Source organism: Panthera tigris, chromosome A1, assembly GCF_018350195.1.
Source record: "Panthera tigris isolate Pti1 chromosome A1, P.tigris_Pti1_mat1.1, whole genome shotgun sequence".
Classification (NCBI taxonomy): Eukaryota; Metazoa; Chordata; class Mammalia; order Carnivora; family Felidae; genus Panthera; species Panthera tigris.
The window spans coordinates 36,155,274-36,172,959 of NC_056660.1; the positions used below are offsets into that span (position 1 = coordinate 36,155,274).

Consider the following 17,686-nt stretch of genomic DNA (forward strand, 5'->3'; position numbering starts at 1 on the left):
TAATTGACGACAAATAAAATACCTTCATATTTGACTTATTTTGGAAGCTGAAAATTGTCTTCAACTCACTGTACATGGGACCTCTCTCTGTTAAATAAATCTCATAACACCTGTATCTGAAGATGACTGTGGGGCCTATTGATAATGTGTGTGAAATGCTAGCGTGTCATGCTTAATACATAGCAGATAGTCAGCAAGAGGCAGCTGCTGTTTTTATCCTCCAATAATGAGTGGAACAAATGCCAGTACATGCTTTATGCTGAAAATGCTCATTTGTGTCCTGCTTATGTTCACTATTCTTGCTTTCCTAAATCTTCACTCCTGGATAATAATGCCAGCAGAAACCAAAGGTGACCATTTTTCTTCTCTCTAAAGAAGGATTTAGTATTGACTACAGTTGTTAAAAATAGGATAGTTGTGTTATATTTATAAAGAAAATCTTGGGAAAAGTGATTTTTAAAAAACATCCCTGTAAACAGTCTTGGCTACTATTTGAGATCTTGCATATTGGAAACATGTATTCTTTGTCGAAATTAATGGGTGATTTGGCTGGATGTAGAATTGTACTTAGGAAGTAATTTTCCTTTAATTTCAAAGACGTTTAAAGCCTATTAGACTGGCTTTAGCTTCCAGTGGTTCTGTTGAGAGGTTTCTTGCCAGTTCGAGTCTTGATTTTTACTGTGACTTGTTTTGTCACTCACGAACTTTTAAAGGTCTTCTTTTTATCCCTGTTTGAGACATTTTACCTGGTACCTTTTGCCTCTGGTGGGTGTTTGAAGATGTATGGAGACAGTTTTGTTCGTCACAGTAACTACGGAGGATGCTTTGATTCTTTAGCATTTAGTAACTGGAGGTCAGAAAGGCTAATTTTCTTGCATTGCAGGAAACAGTCTCACCCAAAATGTCATTAGTGCCACTGTTGAGAAATATTGTGACCTTGTGTATGACAAGAGAAACAAGACATGCACATCAAAGACCACTCAATATGGTTTGGTAATAAGGTTACAGACATGCTGTGTGAAACAGTGAAGGAAGAAAGTATAAATGGCATGTTACTAATCGAAATAGAATAAAAACCACTACATGAAATACAGCCATTAAATTATCTATGAGTATATGTTTACCATGTTACTGCTTTGGGTTTCTAGTTTGACATTATCTGTGCTATTATGCTTAATCATATTTTTGACACTTTTTTCCATATTTCCAAGTAGTAGTTGCTCTTAATTACTAAGTCAAAGAAATTACTCTTTTCTGTAAGTAGGGTATCTGTTTGTAATCTTTTTTAAAAAAATTTTTTAACCTTTATTTTTGAGAGAGAGAGACAGACAGAAAGACAGAATCAGAAGCAGGCTCCAGACTCTGAGCTATCATCAGCACAGAGCCCAATATGGGGCTCGAACTCATGCATCATGAGATCATAACCTGAGCTGAAGTAGGACACTTAACCAACTGAGCCACCCAGGTGCCCCTGTAATCTAAACACTTAGCAATTCTAGATGCAGAAAGATTTGAGGAATAACATTTTTTGCAAAGGCTAGAACCTGACTGCCAATGATAGCTGTACATATTTAAATTGAAGTGGGATTCAGGAAAGGGTTGAGCACGGTTGTACTTGTGTTCTTTCATAGCAGCTTCTGGGTCAGCAGTTTGCAATTCTGTTTCATTACTGTTTTTGGGAAGTGAATTACCAGAACAGCACATATAGATAGCTATGTTATAAGAGTACAAACATTCAAGGACAAAGACAAATTCCTTTTGAATTATTCTTTACTTCATTAACGCAGCTGACCAGGAAAACTACATTAGAAATATAGAACTATAAAAAAACAGACAGGGATTAAGATAATGAGGTGGGAAGGTAGTGGAAAATGTTAAAATAGAAGTTTGATAATTTGTATTAATATAATAATTTGTTGATATTTTAAATAATTCAGTATTCAGAGTCTTCATTTTAATATACATATAATAACTTTTACTTTTCAGAACCTAAACCACAGCCACAACAGCTTCATCAGGGACAACACCGATTGTCAAATACTGAGCAAAATGGAGTCAAAGATAGTAATCAACCACGGTATCTGCCTCGAAATGATACCAGACAGCCAAGAAATGAAAAGCCTCCTCGTTTTCAAAGAGACCCCCAAAATTCAAAGTCAGTTTTAGAAGGCAGTGGATTACCTAGAAACAGAGGTTCTGAAAGACCAAGTACTTCTTCAGGATCCGAAGCATGGGCTGAAGAGAGAATCAAGTGTGACAGACCCTATTCTAGATATGACAGAACTAAAGATGCTTCCTACCTTTTAAGCTCTCAGCACAATGATGGTGCTTTTAAAAAAAGGGATAACTCTATGCAAAGCAGATCAGGAAAAGGTCCGTCCTATGCAGAGGTAAAAGAAAACCCACTTCCTCAAGAATCCATTGACTATAGTAATCAAAAACGTGGGAAAAGAGAAAACCAAACAACAAATCCTGATCATTTTTATGACAGGAAACCACGAACAATAAATAACGAAAGTTTCAGTGGTGTAAAAATTGAAAAACATTTTAATGTAAATACTGATTTCCAGAATCCCGTCCGAACTAATAGTTTCGTTGGTGTTCCAAATGGAGAGACAGAAATGCCACTGAAGGGCAGGCGAGTAGGACCTATTAAGCCAGCAGGACCCATCACAGCTACACCCTATGATGATAAAGTATTTTACAATAGTGGGCCCAAAAGAAGATCTGGGCCAATTAAACCAGAAAAAGTACTAGAATCATCTATTCCTATGGAGTATGCAAAATTGTGGAAACCTGGAGATGAATGTTTTGCACTTTATTGGGAAGACAACAAGGTATGCATACTGTAACGTTTTCATATTCTAATGTTATTAAATGTCACCCCCTAGTGAGACTGTAGAAGGCCATTGCTTTGGGACTATGAGTTTTGTTCTATGGCTGTATCTGTTTAGAGTCTTTGAACAGATCTATAGATATGTAATTTATAAAAGAGGAAAAATAAAATATTTAATATTTTTTATGGATCCTTATAGAGAATCAGTCTCATAAGATTTGGTTAAGTAAGGTTTGATTTTAGATTGCCTATCGGAATAGTATTTAAAAGCGATTAAGTAGAGTTGATCAGTTATTTCACTTACCGACTGAACTGTCAATGTTTGCTTTTCTTTCTAGTAAAGTTATACTGATTCACAAGGAAGAAAATGAATTGAGTGGCACAGAGTTAAATTCTGCAGATTACATCTAAATTAAAGAAAATATACAATCAGCCTACTTAAAGAAATAACAGAAAGGTTAATTATTTAGCTAATAATAAATGATAATTATTAAGCCAATAATTTAAACACTCTAGTTCTACATTATATTCTGACTACAGTGGAAAGAGGGAAATCATGGAGAAAAGGTAAGGGAAAGACAGAAGATGTGGTCAAGAAGGAATACGGTGGATCAGTTAAAAGAGCCTGGGTGAGAGGGAGAAGACCAATAGAGAACAGGAAAGGAAAGAGGAAAAAGGAACCCTCAGAGAGAAGGACCTTTGCACATATTTTCCCTTCTGCCCAACATACTCTTCTACCAACTATTCTCATCATTGAGAGCTTGGTTGCAATATCACTTCCTAGAGAAGCCTTCTTTGACCTGCCCCCTCCTCCCTTCTACACTGTTGTCTTTCTCAGTCAGTGCCTTATTCACCTTCTAAAACTTACCACAATTTGTATTTTTGGTTTTGGTTCTTGGATTGATAACTCCTTCCCCTACCATAATTTTGAGTTTCTTGAAGGCAGGGCTATGTCTGTCTAGTTTTCCTCTGCAGCTCTGCTTCTCCTGTAATATAGGGATTTCATAATTATTTATGGACTCTGTTAATCAGTTAATTCTGAATAGGGCACTTATGTAGGAGAAAAGTAGAGTGGTAGGGGACTGGAGATACCAGCAAGATAGGAATAAACAGACTCATAGTATAGATCTGGGTGGATGTGAGGATCGAGTCCAGCAAAAAAAAAAAAAAAAAAAAATGAATTATTTCATGGGTAGAATAGTTTCAGTTCATAAAGTAAGGCTGTGCCCATGAGAGTGTATCTTTGGCTAAACAGAGAGGTGGAGGCAAAGTTAACTACAGTTTTCAAGGAACTGAAATTCAGACTAGGGAATGTGGTTGGATCTTTTAAAAGGATGCTATCGGTCCTGGGATCAGGAAATGGGCCCTACTGTGTTCAGTGAATGATGAAGTATAAGCAAGATGTTAGATGTTTCCTAATGAGAGCAGCAAGGAGAGGGGTACCGGCTGATATAGCTAGATGGCACAGTCCTGTAAGGTTTTTGTATGATGGTGGAATAGCATCTATCTACAAGCAGCATCCCGACTGTCAAGTTTTCATTCAAGGTTAGAAGGAGGGGGAGACAGCGGTTTTTGTTTTTGTTTTTGTTTTGTGTTTTTTTTAGTTCCAGAAAAGCAACAGCCCTTCCAGAAATCTCAACAATCTCACTGGTTGGAACTATTTCGCACAGCTCTTCCCCGGCTGTTAGGAAGGCTTAGGAAGCAAGTGTTCTTCACTACTCAGACTCTGACTGTTAACAACTCAGACCACTTTCCAACATACAGGAACTATTTGATTTGGGTAGTGAGGGATTAGTTATGTTCAGCTGTTTCTCCCTCATGATAAAGGCAAGAAAAGGTGAAGTAGTTGGAAATCAGTGCAGGTTTATAGAGCTAACAGTGTCTATCTTAGGATGAGTGGCCACTTGTGTCAGATGCTTCTGTGAAAGTTTGATTAAGATGATAATGGAAAAGTATTTTTTTTTTATTGGACAATCTGAGATTTTTGGTGATCTTGATGAGCAGAGAAAGTACATGATTGGAGTTGAAAGCCCAATAATTTTCAAAAGTCTTAGTAGATAAGTCAGGATTTCCATTGAAATCCCACAAGGATCATGCCCTAATAGTAAGTGCAAAACTCATACAAATAAGCCATTACACAGCTAAAACCAACGATTTACAGGCTCAGAGATACCTGTTTGTACTCTGTCTGCCAAAGGAAAATATAATCCCCTTTTTTGGGAAAAATAACATTTTCTAAGACCTCTTCAATATTTCATCTGCAATGTCTGCAATCCTATAAAAAAATTAGAGGGCATGATTAAAAATGGAGAGAGAGAGAGAGAGGAAGAGAAAATGAATGACTAGGAACAAATAAAGCAACAGAAAATATTAACAGAGCTACATATATTTAGATAATTGGATTTAACAGACAAGTTCTTCAACAAATATTGACTAAACCGTAATTGAGTAGCTGCTAAGAGTCAGGTGCTTGGGATATATCAGATAGTTCTGGTTATGCTATTATCCTAATTTCTTCAAACACCTGATGGAATTATTAATAAAGTTTACTTTTAACTGTAATTATCTCAAAAAAATCAATAACAATGAGTTTATCTGTTGCCTTTCCTGAATATATTTAATATAATGTCATATAGTTTGTGAAAGACAGTACTTAACAATTCCCAAAGTGTTTTGAGCTTTTGTTCTTAGAATAATTGCATGATCTTCTGAGGTGACTAATTTGATTTTAATTGGATATGCACTCTCAGTTTAGAGTGAGGGACTGTAGGCTCTCTCTGTATTACACCATTAAACAAATAAACAGTATTTACCCTCTGAAAAAGATGAGATTAGTTATCTTCTGAAAACACCTAATTGAAGAGATAGCTTTTAAATGTTTTGTCAAGAATAAGCAACTTCCCAATTTTCTAACCAGAGACCAACCAAGATAAAGATTTAAGAAAAACGTGAGTTGTAATGGTCCTTAGGAAACTCTAGCCATAATAGCATTATAGTGATGTAATGCAGATAATTAACCAGTTGGTATAATCTATCATTTAAAAAATTCTTTACACTACCTTGCCTTCATTCAGCCTTTATTTCCATAGAAGGATTGGGAATTTGGACCAATTCTCCTCCTTCTGGATTGCTATAATTAGTTCAGCTCTTTCTGCTCTCTCTACCGGAATGCTGTAACAACCTCCAAAATGGTTTCCTTGCCTTAAACCTTATTCCTCTTAAATTTGTCATTGGAATTACCATCACTGATCCTGGTCTTAGACGTTGTCATTCTTCCTAGTTAAAATCTTTTACCTGTGGAATAAATAGAGCCTGCAGCATGCATACAGAGCCTCTTTCAGCTGGTCCTTTCCTTCTTGTCCTGTCTTATTTCCTATTGGTTGACCCTCCTCACATCACGCCATAATTAATTTTAAACTGTTTGTAGTTTCCTGCACTCATCTCCATGTTTTAGGTCTCTGTAACTTCCCGTGATGCACCCTCCTCAGTTGTTTGCTTGGCTAAACCTTCTTCATCCTTGAAGAATGTATCCATTGTTATCTGCCACAGGAAGTTCGTCCCCAACTCCTCAGCCCTATTAAGTGCCGTGTCACTGCACCATTATTACGGTACTCTCCACTCTCCATGTAATATAGAAGTCATTTTTCACACAGTTGTTTTTGTTAGACTCTAAGCTCCTAAAAGGATGTCAACTTATTATGAGTCTTGTTTGTTGAACTTGCCAGAACTGACATAATTATCTGAGAAGCTTACAAACTCACAGCAATTCATAGATCACAGAAGTGTGAAACTAAGAAATAAAGGAGAAAAGGATAGACTTGAATGTATGTCAGGAACTCTAATATAAGAAAAAGAATTCCAGCATGGTGTTTTTAAACTTGCTAGCATCTAGAACTAGGAAGGAAACACCATGGATTAACTTAATAACCTTTGTGATGTAAAGTATACTATTTAATCAGTAAAAACAGATTTTTTTTCCCCCCTGGTGTACTCAGGATAACATATTTTAGAAGGAGGTAGAGAATAAGAATTTTTGTTGCCTTTAACATTTTCTGATTCTGGTGGGCTTATTAAGAGATACTGTTAGAGTGTTATAGTAGAGCATCCAATTGCCCTAATTTGAAGGAAATATTTCTTAAGAGTAAATAGTTTTTACTTTTCATTTTGTCTTCACTAAGCACCATTCAGACCTATAATTTGGGTCCTGAATGGGTTGACCTGTAGCAGAGAAGTACTCCAATTAGTTGACCTACTTGTGGTTACATTAACAGAAAAAAATTAAGATTGTTGTTGTTATGTAAATCAGCTCCTTCTGAGTTTATTAACGTGAATTAATTCCCAGAACCAAATTATACTAGGTAAACTGATAAAATAAAAGTATTTGGTCTTTCAGTGTCTCAAATCTGATAAATCCTGGATATAAGTAATGTGTTTACTCCTTATCTGACATCCCTACTTCACCCCATTAGCCTGTGATGACTATGGCGGGGAGCCTTTTTCTCTGAGATTTATTTTTGTCATATATTTATGCTCCATAGTTATATTTTCTTTTCTTTTTTTTTTTTAATATATGAAATTTATTGTCAAATTGGTTTCATAGTTATATTTTCTGATTAGTACATAAGAATAATCTTACTAATATTGGTTAAGGGCTTCAGTGGCTTGCAACAAAACAGAACACTAGTTTTGTGGGGTGTTTTTTTTTTTTTTATTCCCATTAACGTGTGAATATTCTTCTCTACTGACCCTTCTTAGTTCTGTCCTGAAATCTTACTACTGCCCAGTGTATGTCAGAACTCACATGGATGAGAGAATTTATCTCTTTTTTTAGCCAATTTATGATTATCTGCAGGTAAGTTTTCTTTCTTAAAAATATTATTCTCTTAAAAATTTTCTTTCAAATATTGTGTAATTGAAAGTTGCTAAGAGAGTAGATCTTAAAAGTTCTCAGCACAAGAAGAAAATTTGTAACTTTGTGTGGTGATGGACATTAAACTTGTTGTGGTGATCCTTTATATATACATAGCTCAATAAAAAATAATTTTAAAAAATGAGCTTTCAAAAAATATACATTGTATTTATATTTCCATCAAACATTGCCCTTTGTAGACAAAGTGGGTTGTCACATTCCCAACTCCTTTTTGTCTCCTCAGTTCTACCGAGCAGAAGTTGAAGCTCTCCATTCTTCTGGCATGACAGCTGTTGTTAAATTCATTGATTATGGAAACTATGAAGAGGTGCTACTAAGCAACATGAGGCCCATTCAGACAGAGGCATGGGTACGTGATTCAAATTCTGTACGAAGGCATAGGCTGTTTTGAAGAAAATACATAGCTCTAAAAGTTTAGTCATAGCAATACAAAATCTGCCAGTGGAAAAAATATTTTGAATTTACTTAAAACTGGCTACTCCTAAAGTAAGATTCTAGTTTAATAATTACATTGAACTACAATAAAATGAATGCATTGGAATTCACTTTCCTTGTGTAATGCTTTGTTATATTATGCTTTGGAAATGGGTGCCCTTATTTACAGTTGCAAGCCTTTATGCATATTTTGTTCTTTCCCAGTTTGTTACCTTAAATTTGACTAGATTATGTCCAGCAGTTATCAAATTTAAATCTCTGATGAATACGTGTATGTTCTTTATTATTTTCGTTACATATCAAATCAAGAAAAACACTTTAAATTATATATGAAGTCATGCTGCATTTACTACATATATGTTTATATATGTATACATACAGACTAACTATAATGTCTCTGTTTAGTAATTACTTGATTTTGTTGCCAAATGTATGTCAGTGTTCTGTGGTAATTTTGATGATGCAATTGAGAACAGTTGACTTCATGGAGTCCATTATATATAAGGGCTTATGTGACTTTATATAGATTCTCAGCTACATTTAGGCAAAAACGGAGGACAAGGCACATTAAAATTGGTTTCATAAAGTTTTTTTTTAACTTCGTTTTTCCACTTTATGGGTAGCTGTTAATAAACTTATCATTAGATGTCTAACTCGTTTCTGTTTCTCTAAAGTATCAAAATATACTATAAAATGGTATTATCCAGGCATTAGTCTTATCTTTGAAGTATACAGGTTTCTCTCAGTTGCTCCCTTTTAGTTTAGTTTAGTTTAGTTTTGGTCTCCTTACATTTTTCTGTCACCACCTCAGTGTCACCCACTCCCCTCACACACACAGCCCACCGTCCACTCTCCCCAAGATAAAGAAAACAACAACCAAAAGCCTAGTACCAGTAATTGTGCTTTGGGCCATGGAAATTTCTAGAAAATTTATCATTTTATATTTTATAGTATATTATTACTAATGACTCATAAGTTTAATTAATAGATCTTTTCCCTCACTCTCATTGTCTAAAGTTTAGCCACTTTTTCTCTAAAGGACTGAAATACCATCAATATCTAATCTATGCCTTTCTTTTAATGGAGAAACTTGATGTAACCATATGTTTGCCCTTTTGATTCTCCTATGACTGCTACTTTCATTCTCTTTTTCCATTAATACATCTTAATCTGGTTTTGATGGTAAAATTAATTATTTATTTATAGGTTATGTATTCCCAGAAGTTGAGTCCTTGTTTGCTATTTGTAATGTGCTCCCAAATGTGTTTAACCATTACAGTCAAAGTCAAACTAGAATTTTTACGTTCAGGTTTTTTTTTTTTTTTTTTTAAGAGGATTTGATAAGAGATTGATTTTATTCTTTTCTCCCTAGAGAAAAATTTAGTTTCCTTACTTCACTTCTTTTCTACTTCCTTTTTCTGTTTCAGGGTGGCCATAACTGATGAGCACATTGTCATTCCTCACTGTAGCTCTTCCATTCAAAGGTGTTTGCTACTGAGTGATCATTTTCTTTCTAGTCAGTGATTTTTCCTTTCCCCCTTTAATACCCCTCTTTCTGTTATCATTAATTTTTAAGTCAATGTAAACTTAGCTGGACAATAAATTTCACAGATGTCACAGTCCATGTAGTGTTTCTGAGCCAAGCAGTACTTTTCTACTTTCTACCCATTTGTGAATACTCATCTATTCTCTTTTCTAATTTTTTTTTTTTTTACTTATTTACTTTATTTTGCAGTCAACCTAAAAATCTTTTATAAGATGCTTGAAATATTTTACAGTGAGAAGCACGAGAGAATCACTAAATCTTTTGGAGATTCTGGTATTACTTTTCTGCTGTGATTGTTGATATTTTATGATTTTGCATAAGTTAATATGACAAATAAGTTGGATCATGAACATCGTTATTGGGGATAAGATCATTCTTCATTCTTTCTCTGCATGAGTAATTGACTTAGTTTGTAGAATCATCTCCTTGATATTCAGAAGCCACTAGCTTAACATATCTTCATCCATCTCCATTTTTTAAAAGTACATATGTGCATATATACATAAAAAGGCCCTGAAGAAAAGCTGTTTATGCGGTTGTCAATACATTTAGTGTAGAGTTGGTCTGGAGTTCTCTTGGCCTCTGAGAGTATTAATGTTGGGGTCTATGAGCACTTTTTCTTATTGTAACTGGAATTGTGGCAAGTTTTAAATTAAAGCAAAATATCCACTATATCAATAAGAGGATGATTCTAATTGGTAAACATACTAGAAAAATTAAAGGGCTGCAAAGGTACAGTGTTCATTCACCCCATGGATTGTGTAATTTTTAATTTTTAACTCTTGGTCTCTTTTTAATTGTGAAATTATATTTTATCTCTTAGAAGGTGTTTGTTTCTTATTGGTATAAGATTTGGGAAAAACCTCCTTTTCCTAAATGTAGCAGTGGTCATTCATTGAAGATGTTTCTAATAGTTTGCAGGAAAAACAGCCCAAAAGCCTGCATATAAACCAAAAGCTTTCATAGAAATCAGTTGCCTGTATTATCTATTAAAGGTGTAAGGATAAATCATTAAATAAAAAGCATGAAATATTAAGAGACTCAATGACTAAGTTAATAGTCTCTCATATGGAAAATTAAAATAAAAATCTACCTATTACTTTAAGGGTTAGTATTTTTCTCACGAAGTTTAGGAGTTATTTGCCTTTGCTCTCTACACTAAATACCTACTTTTCCCTTTCCATATGGATACGTATTTTTCCTTCCAGAACATATTCAGTGATGATATTTCAGATGGTGAAAATATATGTTCTGATTATGATTAAGTACTTTATTTCCTCCAAAATGATTTAGTAAACTTTTTAATAAGTCATCCTTGATTTTTTTTTGTTCTAGCTAGATTTCACCTGGTTCTTTTAGATGTCGTTAAATATTCTCTCTTAACTTTAGCATATTTATTATAGTGAACTCTCTAACTATCACACATAATGTGGGGTTCATAACTTATTCTTAACTGGATAAATGCTCTCGCTTTTTTCCCCCAATGTTCTTTGAACATCATACGATTTTCCTTGTTTTTCCAAAGTAAGTGAAGCGTTAGGGAGTCTCATATTATTTATAAAATTATATAGGAAGAAAAGTATACATATATTATTTTATATTTCTGATTACTGTATGAGAAAACATTAGGGACGAAGAAAACTGCTGTTTGTGTTTCCTGCAGGCCCTTTCCAAATTGGTTCCTTTTAACTCTAAAACTAATACCAGGAAACCAGTAAAAAGATGCCTCAGGCAATTTGGAATTATTGTAAAATACCCTGGTGCTGCTGCTCAGACAAACCTTTTGTGTTTTTAGAGTGTGGTTTCTTCTGAATTGCCTTCCTAAGCTTGTAGAGACACTTGTCAAGTCTTGATTTTCCAAGTATTTTTATGACCTGGATTCTATTGAGACTTTTATATCCCAAGAAATGTTTTAGAACTTGCTAGTTTCTAAACTTTCTTTTTATAAATTCATCGTATTTGCTTCTTAGTATCAGGAAATAATTATTGTTCAGCTATTGTTCCAAATAAAACCATTATGATTACATAGGTAATGCTTAGTTCCAAGGCCTTAACATACACATCATCTTGGTCATTAATTCTGGACAGATGGGTTGTTACTGCGTTTTAGATGATCATCCTGTTTTAAATGTTTTTCTGTATTCATATATTCAGAAATATTCTTTGCATATCTATTAGGTACTATGTAGGCTCTATTCTAAGTGAAGGATATATGTTAGTGCACAAAGCACACAAAAATCCCTGCCCACTGCACAAAGTTAGAAGAAAGTTATAGTTCCACTTATGTGAATCAAACTTAAATATCTCATGGGGGTCTTCATTCTTTCTTCTTGAAGTTTTAAAACAAAATGCGAGTGGAAAAAATCTTGTTTACTAAAGTTTTAATTAAGTAATGTTTAGGTCTTTATTTTATTCCACCGTAGTTTGAAGATAAAATTAACGTGGAAGAAAAAAGCATGACTTAATGAATTTTACTTGATTCAAAAATTCGTATCTATTTAAAAAGTAAAATTTGTTTTTAGGAGGATTTGGGTTTTGCTTTTTTAAATAATTATATGTATATATATTTCAGTTTTACTGTACTTTACAAAAGGAACTGTCGATCTGAACTTTTACTTTTGAAGTACGTTTGCACAAAATTTTATAATGACATCCTGGAATGCACATTTGAAAGTTATCTTTTCAAATTCAAATGACACTCACAAAAAGCTATAAATTATTCTACCACTAATAAAAATATTAAAAAGAAACATATTACCAAAAAACCCCTAACCTATTTAATGACAGAGATTGAAAGTTATGATACATAAATTAATGAGTTAAAATGGATCCTAAATGTATTAGAACAAGGTCATGTTAGCAATTTTAATGATGTAGTGATAAAGTTAGGCTATATCTGGGTTGTGTTTGATATTAAAAGATCATAATAGATATTAAAAAGAGGACAGTTGTTACCGAAATCATTAACTTCAAAGGAATATTAGAATTCTGTAACAGTGAAGTTCTGCCAATTAGTAGCCAATAAAAAGTACAAGCACATATTTGATCATAGTCCAAAGGTTTTTCATTTTTGCTGATAAATTCTTAAATAAATTAGTGGGTATAATTTACCACACTTAAATTTCTGCATTAAAAGCATAAGTTGATTAAGGTCACTAAAATACTGAAATACATTTTCTTCCACCATACATATTTCGGGAAACTTTCCTTTCAAACATTGTCCTACAGGCCATGCCGATTTTGTTTTGTCTTGTTTTGTTGCAGTATAAACAGAGTTAGAATGAAACTGTACTGATAGCTTAGCCCAATTTAAGAACATATGGGTGATGGAATTTGGGGATTCCATGCAGTGTCTTCAAGCTTTGATTTCATAAAGTTTGGTTGTACTTGATATTCTTTATTTCTTCATCAATTGCTCAGCCTTTCACAATTCCCACCAGAGGTTGTGGATTACACAGAAGGACTTTACTGGAGATATGAAAGCTGCTGATGAAGAGAGAGAGATTATTCATTCATAAATGTGTACCATATACATAGAGATGTCAACTTCATACTGTTGGTATCTACCCCCTGAAGCCCAAATTTTGTTTGTGATAGCCAAACCTAACAGTTGATTATGAAAATGTTGGCATCTACGTTTGACCCTGCTATATTATTTAACAGAGACATTTTATTTCACCATTTAAATTAATCCTAAGAGAATAATAAACTAGATAATAATTTAAAAAACCTATACAAAAAGTACTGTTTGAATTTTGCTATTTGATAACTTCGTATATTGTAATCTACCCAAAGGAGCTATATATAAAGACATGTTTAAAACGTTTCTGGGTAATCTGAGGTTTTCTTTATTGAGCACTGAATGTACAGGTTATTTGCTTATGTCATGTTCCTTTTTTCTGAAGGTGAAATAACTTCCAAAGTGAAATAACATGGCAGGGTATTACCCAAGATGTGCCGTCTTTTTAAAATTATTATAGTCATACTAGTCAGTTTGTTTCTAACTTTAACTATAATTCATAAGACAATTTGAGCCTTACATTATTTGGTTATCAATATTAAGAATCAAGCTAGCATAACTGTTTGAAAAATCCACAGCAATTATTTTTGCATAAATGAATACCAGCAGATATGATGTTAATCTTTTATCCTCTAAGTCTCACCTTTATTAATAGCAACCTAAAGTGTGGTGCCCTGAATTATGATGTTTGTTAGTTAAAGTTAAAATATGTTGCTTTTAGATTTATGCCAAATATCCTCTGATTTACATTTCCCTTCAAAGTAGTCTTTAAGGAAGCATCATGGGGGAGAGCTGCAGCCAAAGGGTGCTGGGATTGTCAGGTGAACTGATTTTTTCCTTTGGCGTTTTTGATTTAGTAGGCTCAAGCCTTGTTCTCTTCGAAGTGTAAATTTTTGTTTTTTCGTTTATTTTACATACCAGGGCTTTTAAAATTGCCGTTTCAAACTGCACTGAATTTTACCATTCCTTTGCATATAATACAAAAGACTTGCTAATATACTTATTGCACAGAAAATAAAATAGTAAAATAAATGAATCTGAGGAATATTTTTGTTTTGTTTTATTTCTCTGTCCCAACGGTGTTACTCTTATACTGGGCATGTGCCTTGACTAGACACTTATGTCAGTATATTTTAAAGATTATTTTCAATCCGAAGAGGCATCCTTGAATTAAAAAAATACACACAGTTCTATTTCAGTTTCTAGTGAATTTCTGAGCCTCTTCCATCTGCACCTAAAGAAGCTGAAAAATAGTGTTGCGTTGTTGGACCACAGCACTTTCAGATGGAGCCCCTGCAATACATCTTTCCTCCCCTAAAGTCTGGGGTTGACCACACATATTGGATTGCATACCATAGGGGGTTGTCAACTGTCCTTTCATCTTGTGTCTCCGCTTAATACTGTTTTTGTGTATTCTTTGGTCATCTTGTTTGTTAGTCATCTCTCTCTGTTTTCATTTTTATTTCCAAAACATTCTTGTATCCTCTTGGCTTTTTTTTTTTTTTTTTTTTTTTTTAACTGTTCTTTCTTTCCTTTCTTTCTTTATTTCACCTTTGGTAGGTGGTATCTCTTGATATATATGGACTACTTTTCCTATTGATCTTAATTTTCTGAACTTTACTGGATCTATGCTATTTACTCTAGAATCCTGTGTGATAGGCTTCACTAGGAAAGAGTGGAGTTTGATCTGTCTCCTTGTGAGAAATACTCTAATGTTATAGAGCTTCCAATTCCATTAAACTTGGGAACTACTAGCAAGAGTTTTACACCTTGGCTTGAAATAACTCCCTTAGCAACCTGTCATTGACTGAGAGCACCATTCAGAAGGGAAAGGAAGTACTACAACAGTGAGTACATTTTATTTGCCTAAAAAAGAAAACCCATATGGTTTATTAAGAGTAAACATAGTTGAAGAGGCTCTATTTAAGCAACTTAGACCACTGTAAGAATACAAAAGTCATTAGTTTTTTGTGCAGATGGTTTTATGCCTAATCCATCTAGAAGGTGTGTTCTGAGAATATTAGTTCTGCTATTTAGTTAAATACATTTGGAAAATGCTGGGTTAAAAAAATTAAGCATGCTTTTTTTTTTTTTTTTATGGGACCTCTTTGAGCCAATAACAGACTAATATGTATTTTATTGTATCTTGTTTTTCTCCATTTATTTAGGTCTTCTGTAATTTCCTTCATCAGTGCTTTGTAGTTAACATGCAACCTTGCTAATATCACTTATTGGATCTATGAGCTTATGTTCATTTGCTTTGAGTGCTTTTGTTTTTTATTTTTTTTATTTAGAAAATACTGTTGAACATTCACATCAGTTGATACATATTTTAATCTCTGAGAGAGATACTATGTATTGCTTCACAAACTTATTTGTTCATGGAACTTTTTTTTTAACCTGTTATAGAACCTGTTACAGAAAATCTATAGGACATATTTTGGAAAACGTCTTAGCTGTCTTGTTACCTTCTTTCTAGTTTTCAAATTTTCCCAGCTTTAAGATAGGGTGAAGATTTAGCTTTAAATATATTGTTTTAGATATTCCAAACTTCTTAAGAGGAACATAATATTATATTTTTATGTTATAAATAGAGACTAAATATATAGTAAAAGGCAGTTTGTCCTCAAACATGTTCTCTCATCTTATAACTCACTGGTCTTTTAATTTTATTTTAACTTAATTCTAATTCTAAAAACTTCTATTTATTAACATTTAGAAATTGTCATTTGTGGAGACTACCATTAGAGTTTTTATAATATTGCTGTCCTTCTGTGTAATTCTCACCCAATAACCTACATGATGTTTACATGTTCCAGCAGTAAGGCATTTTCATCATCTATTTGGGTTTTGAATTTGTTATTCCCCAATAAACTAGTCTAAGACAAAATCTGAAATCCCTTTTTTTGTTGTTTTTAAGATGACATTTCAAAAAGAAAGTGTCAAAGCAAGTTAATTCCAGTGGGTAAGTGAACATTGTTAAGCGAAGGAGATTCCTAAAAGACCAAAAATTCTGTTTTGTTTCAACATTTATATTGCTCTTTTACTAATAGGCTTGTATGTTCTAAAGCTTTTGAATAATATTGTTTTAATTAGTTGAAAGCTTGTTAAAAGCCTCCTGGAAAATAAGCAAGCTCTTATACTTAACTGCTCTTGATCTCCCTTTCTTCTTTTCCTGGTTACAACAGTTAAGTGAGGTGAATTGATAATCTTGGATAGAATTCCACAGCTCACTTGAGTGAACTAGAGGGGGAAATATTCTTATTTTAAGAAACCTGCCTTTTCCAGGCACTTATAATTATAAACAAGGGCAGAATTTATGGTTGGATAATAGCTAGTGAGAGTGCAAAAGAACTCTTTAAATAAGTGGTAGATATATACTGTAAGTACCAGCTCTTTTAGAGCTTGAAGGGATTAGAATTTTAAGTAAGCACATGAACGGGCTTGATAACTAAAACAGTAGAAGGAGGTCAGAAATTATGTGTTGATTTATGATTTATGGATGATTTATGTAGTCTTGGTGGGCACCTTTATTAGTGAAGAGTCCTTTGTCAGACATCAGGCCTAAGCGTAATAGTCTAATATGATAGTTTTCCAATACATAGTCTTTGAATGCTTTTTGTAGCAAAGCTACTTCAGAAAATAGATTGCCCTATATACCCAAAGGATTAAAAGGATATAAGAGAAGTAGAAGATAGATTTCCTTCCTTCCAGAAACCACCTAATAAACATTAATAAGGCCTCCATCAGACCTAGATGGTTCCAGTCTGGGAACCATTGTTGGAATGGTTCTTGATTACAATTTTGTTATGCATGTTAAACGAATAGGATAGCATGAAGGAGGGAAGTGGGAAAGGCTAACATTGACTTTTCAAAACTAGAATAACTTTAAAGACCTTTTATTGACACTTTTATCTTGCCTGAAGTATGCTCATTTTTTCCCAGATCATGTGATTAAAAAATTAGGGTAAGCCTTTTTGGTCATGCTTAACCAACAACTTACTATATAATGTAAGATATTAGAAGTCAGTTTAATTCTGTTTCTTTCTGGTTCAAATTTTAAAATGTATGGGCTTGTGTTCTTCTTTTTTTTTTTTTTTTTAATGTTGGAAACCATTTTTGGTACTATTTAATGAATGATTTTAGGAGAATATAATGATCATTTTATCTTGAAGAGACTAATGTAAATAAAGCTTAAAATAATGTGGAGAAAATATACTAATTTTTTTCTTACCTCATAAAATCATTAGATAATATAAATATTATTATTATTAGGAATTCCTGAATTTGACCATCAGTATTCAAAAGAATGTTAGACTTAATTAGATTTTTCAAATATGTAATTGAAGTCTTAAAGCAAAGGGAAAAGGGAGGCATATCAAAAGCTTGAAAGTATTAGTACTTACTCGAATTTTTTTG

At 33.4% G+C, this 17,686-nt stretch overlaps 1 protein-coding gene across 7 annotated transcripts in view; it reads left to right on the plus strand.

Moving 5' to 3' along the window:
* TDRD3 (tudor domain containing 3) overlaps positions 1-17,686 on the plus strand; it is a 160,732-nt gene that overhangs the window by 117,218 nt on the left and 25,828 nt on the right. For all 7 annotated transcript variants that reach the window (XM_042977702.1, XM_042977692.1, XM_042977730.1 and 4 more), the window contains 2 exons: positions 1,987-2,837; positions 7,990-8,115. In XM_042977702.1, the coding sequence (XP_042833636.1) occupies positions 1,987-2,837; positions 7,990-8,115 (977 nt within the window). The remainder of the gene's footprint in view (positions 1-1,986; positions 2,838-7,989; positions 8,116-17,686) is intronic.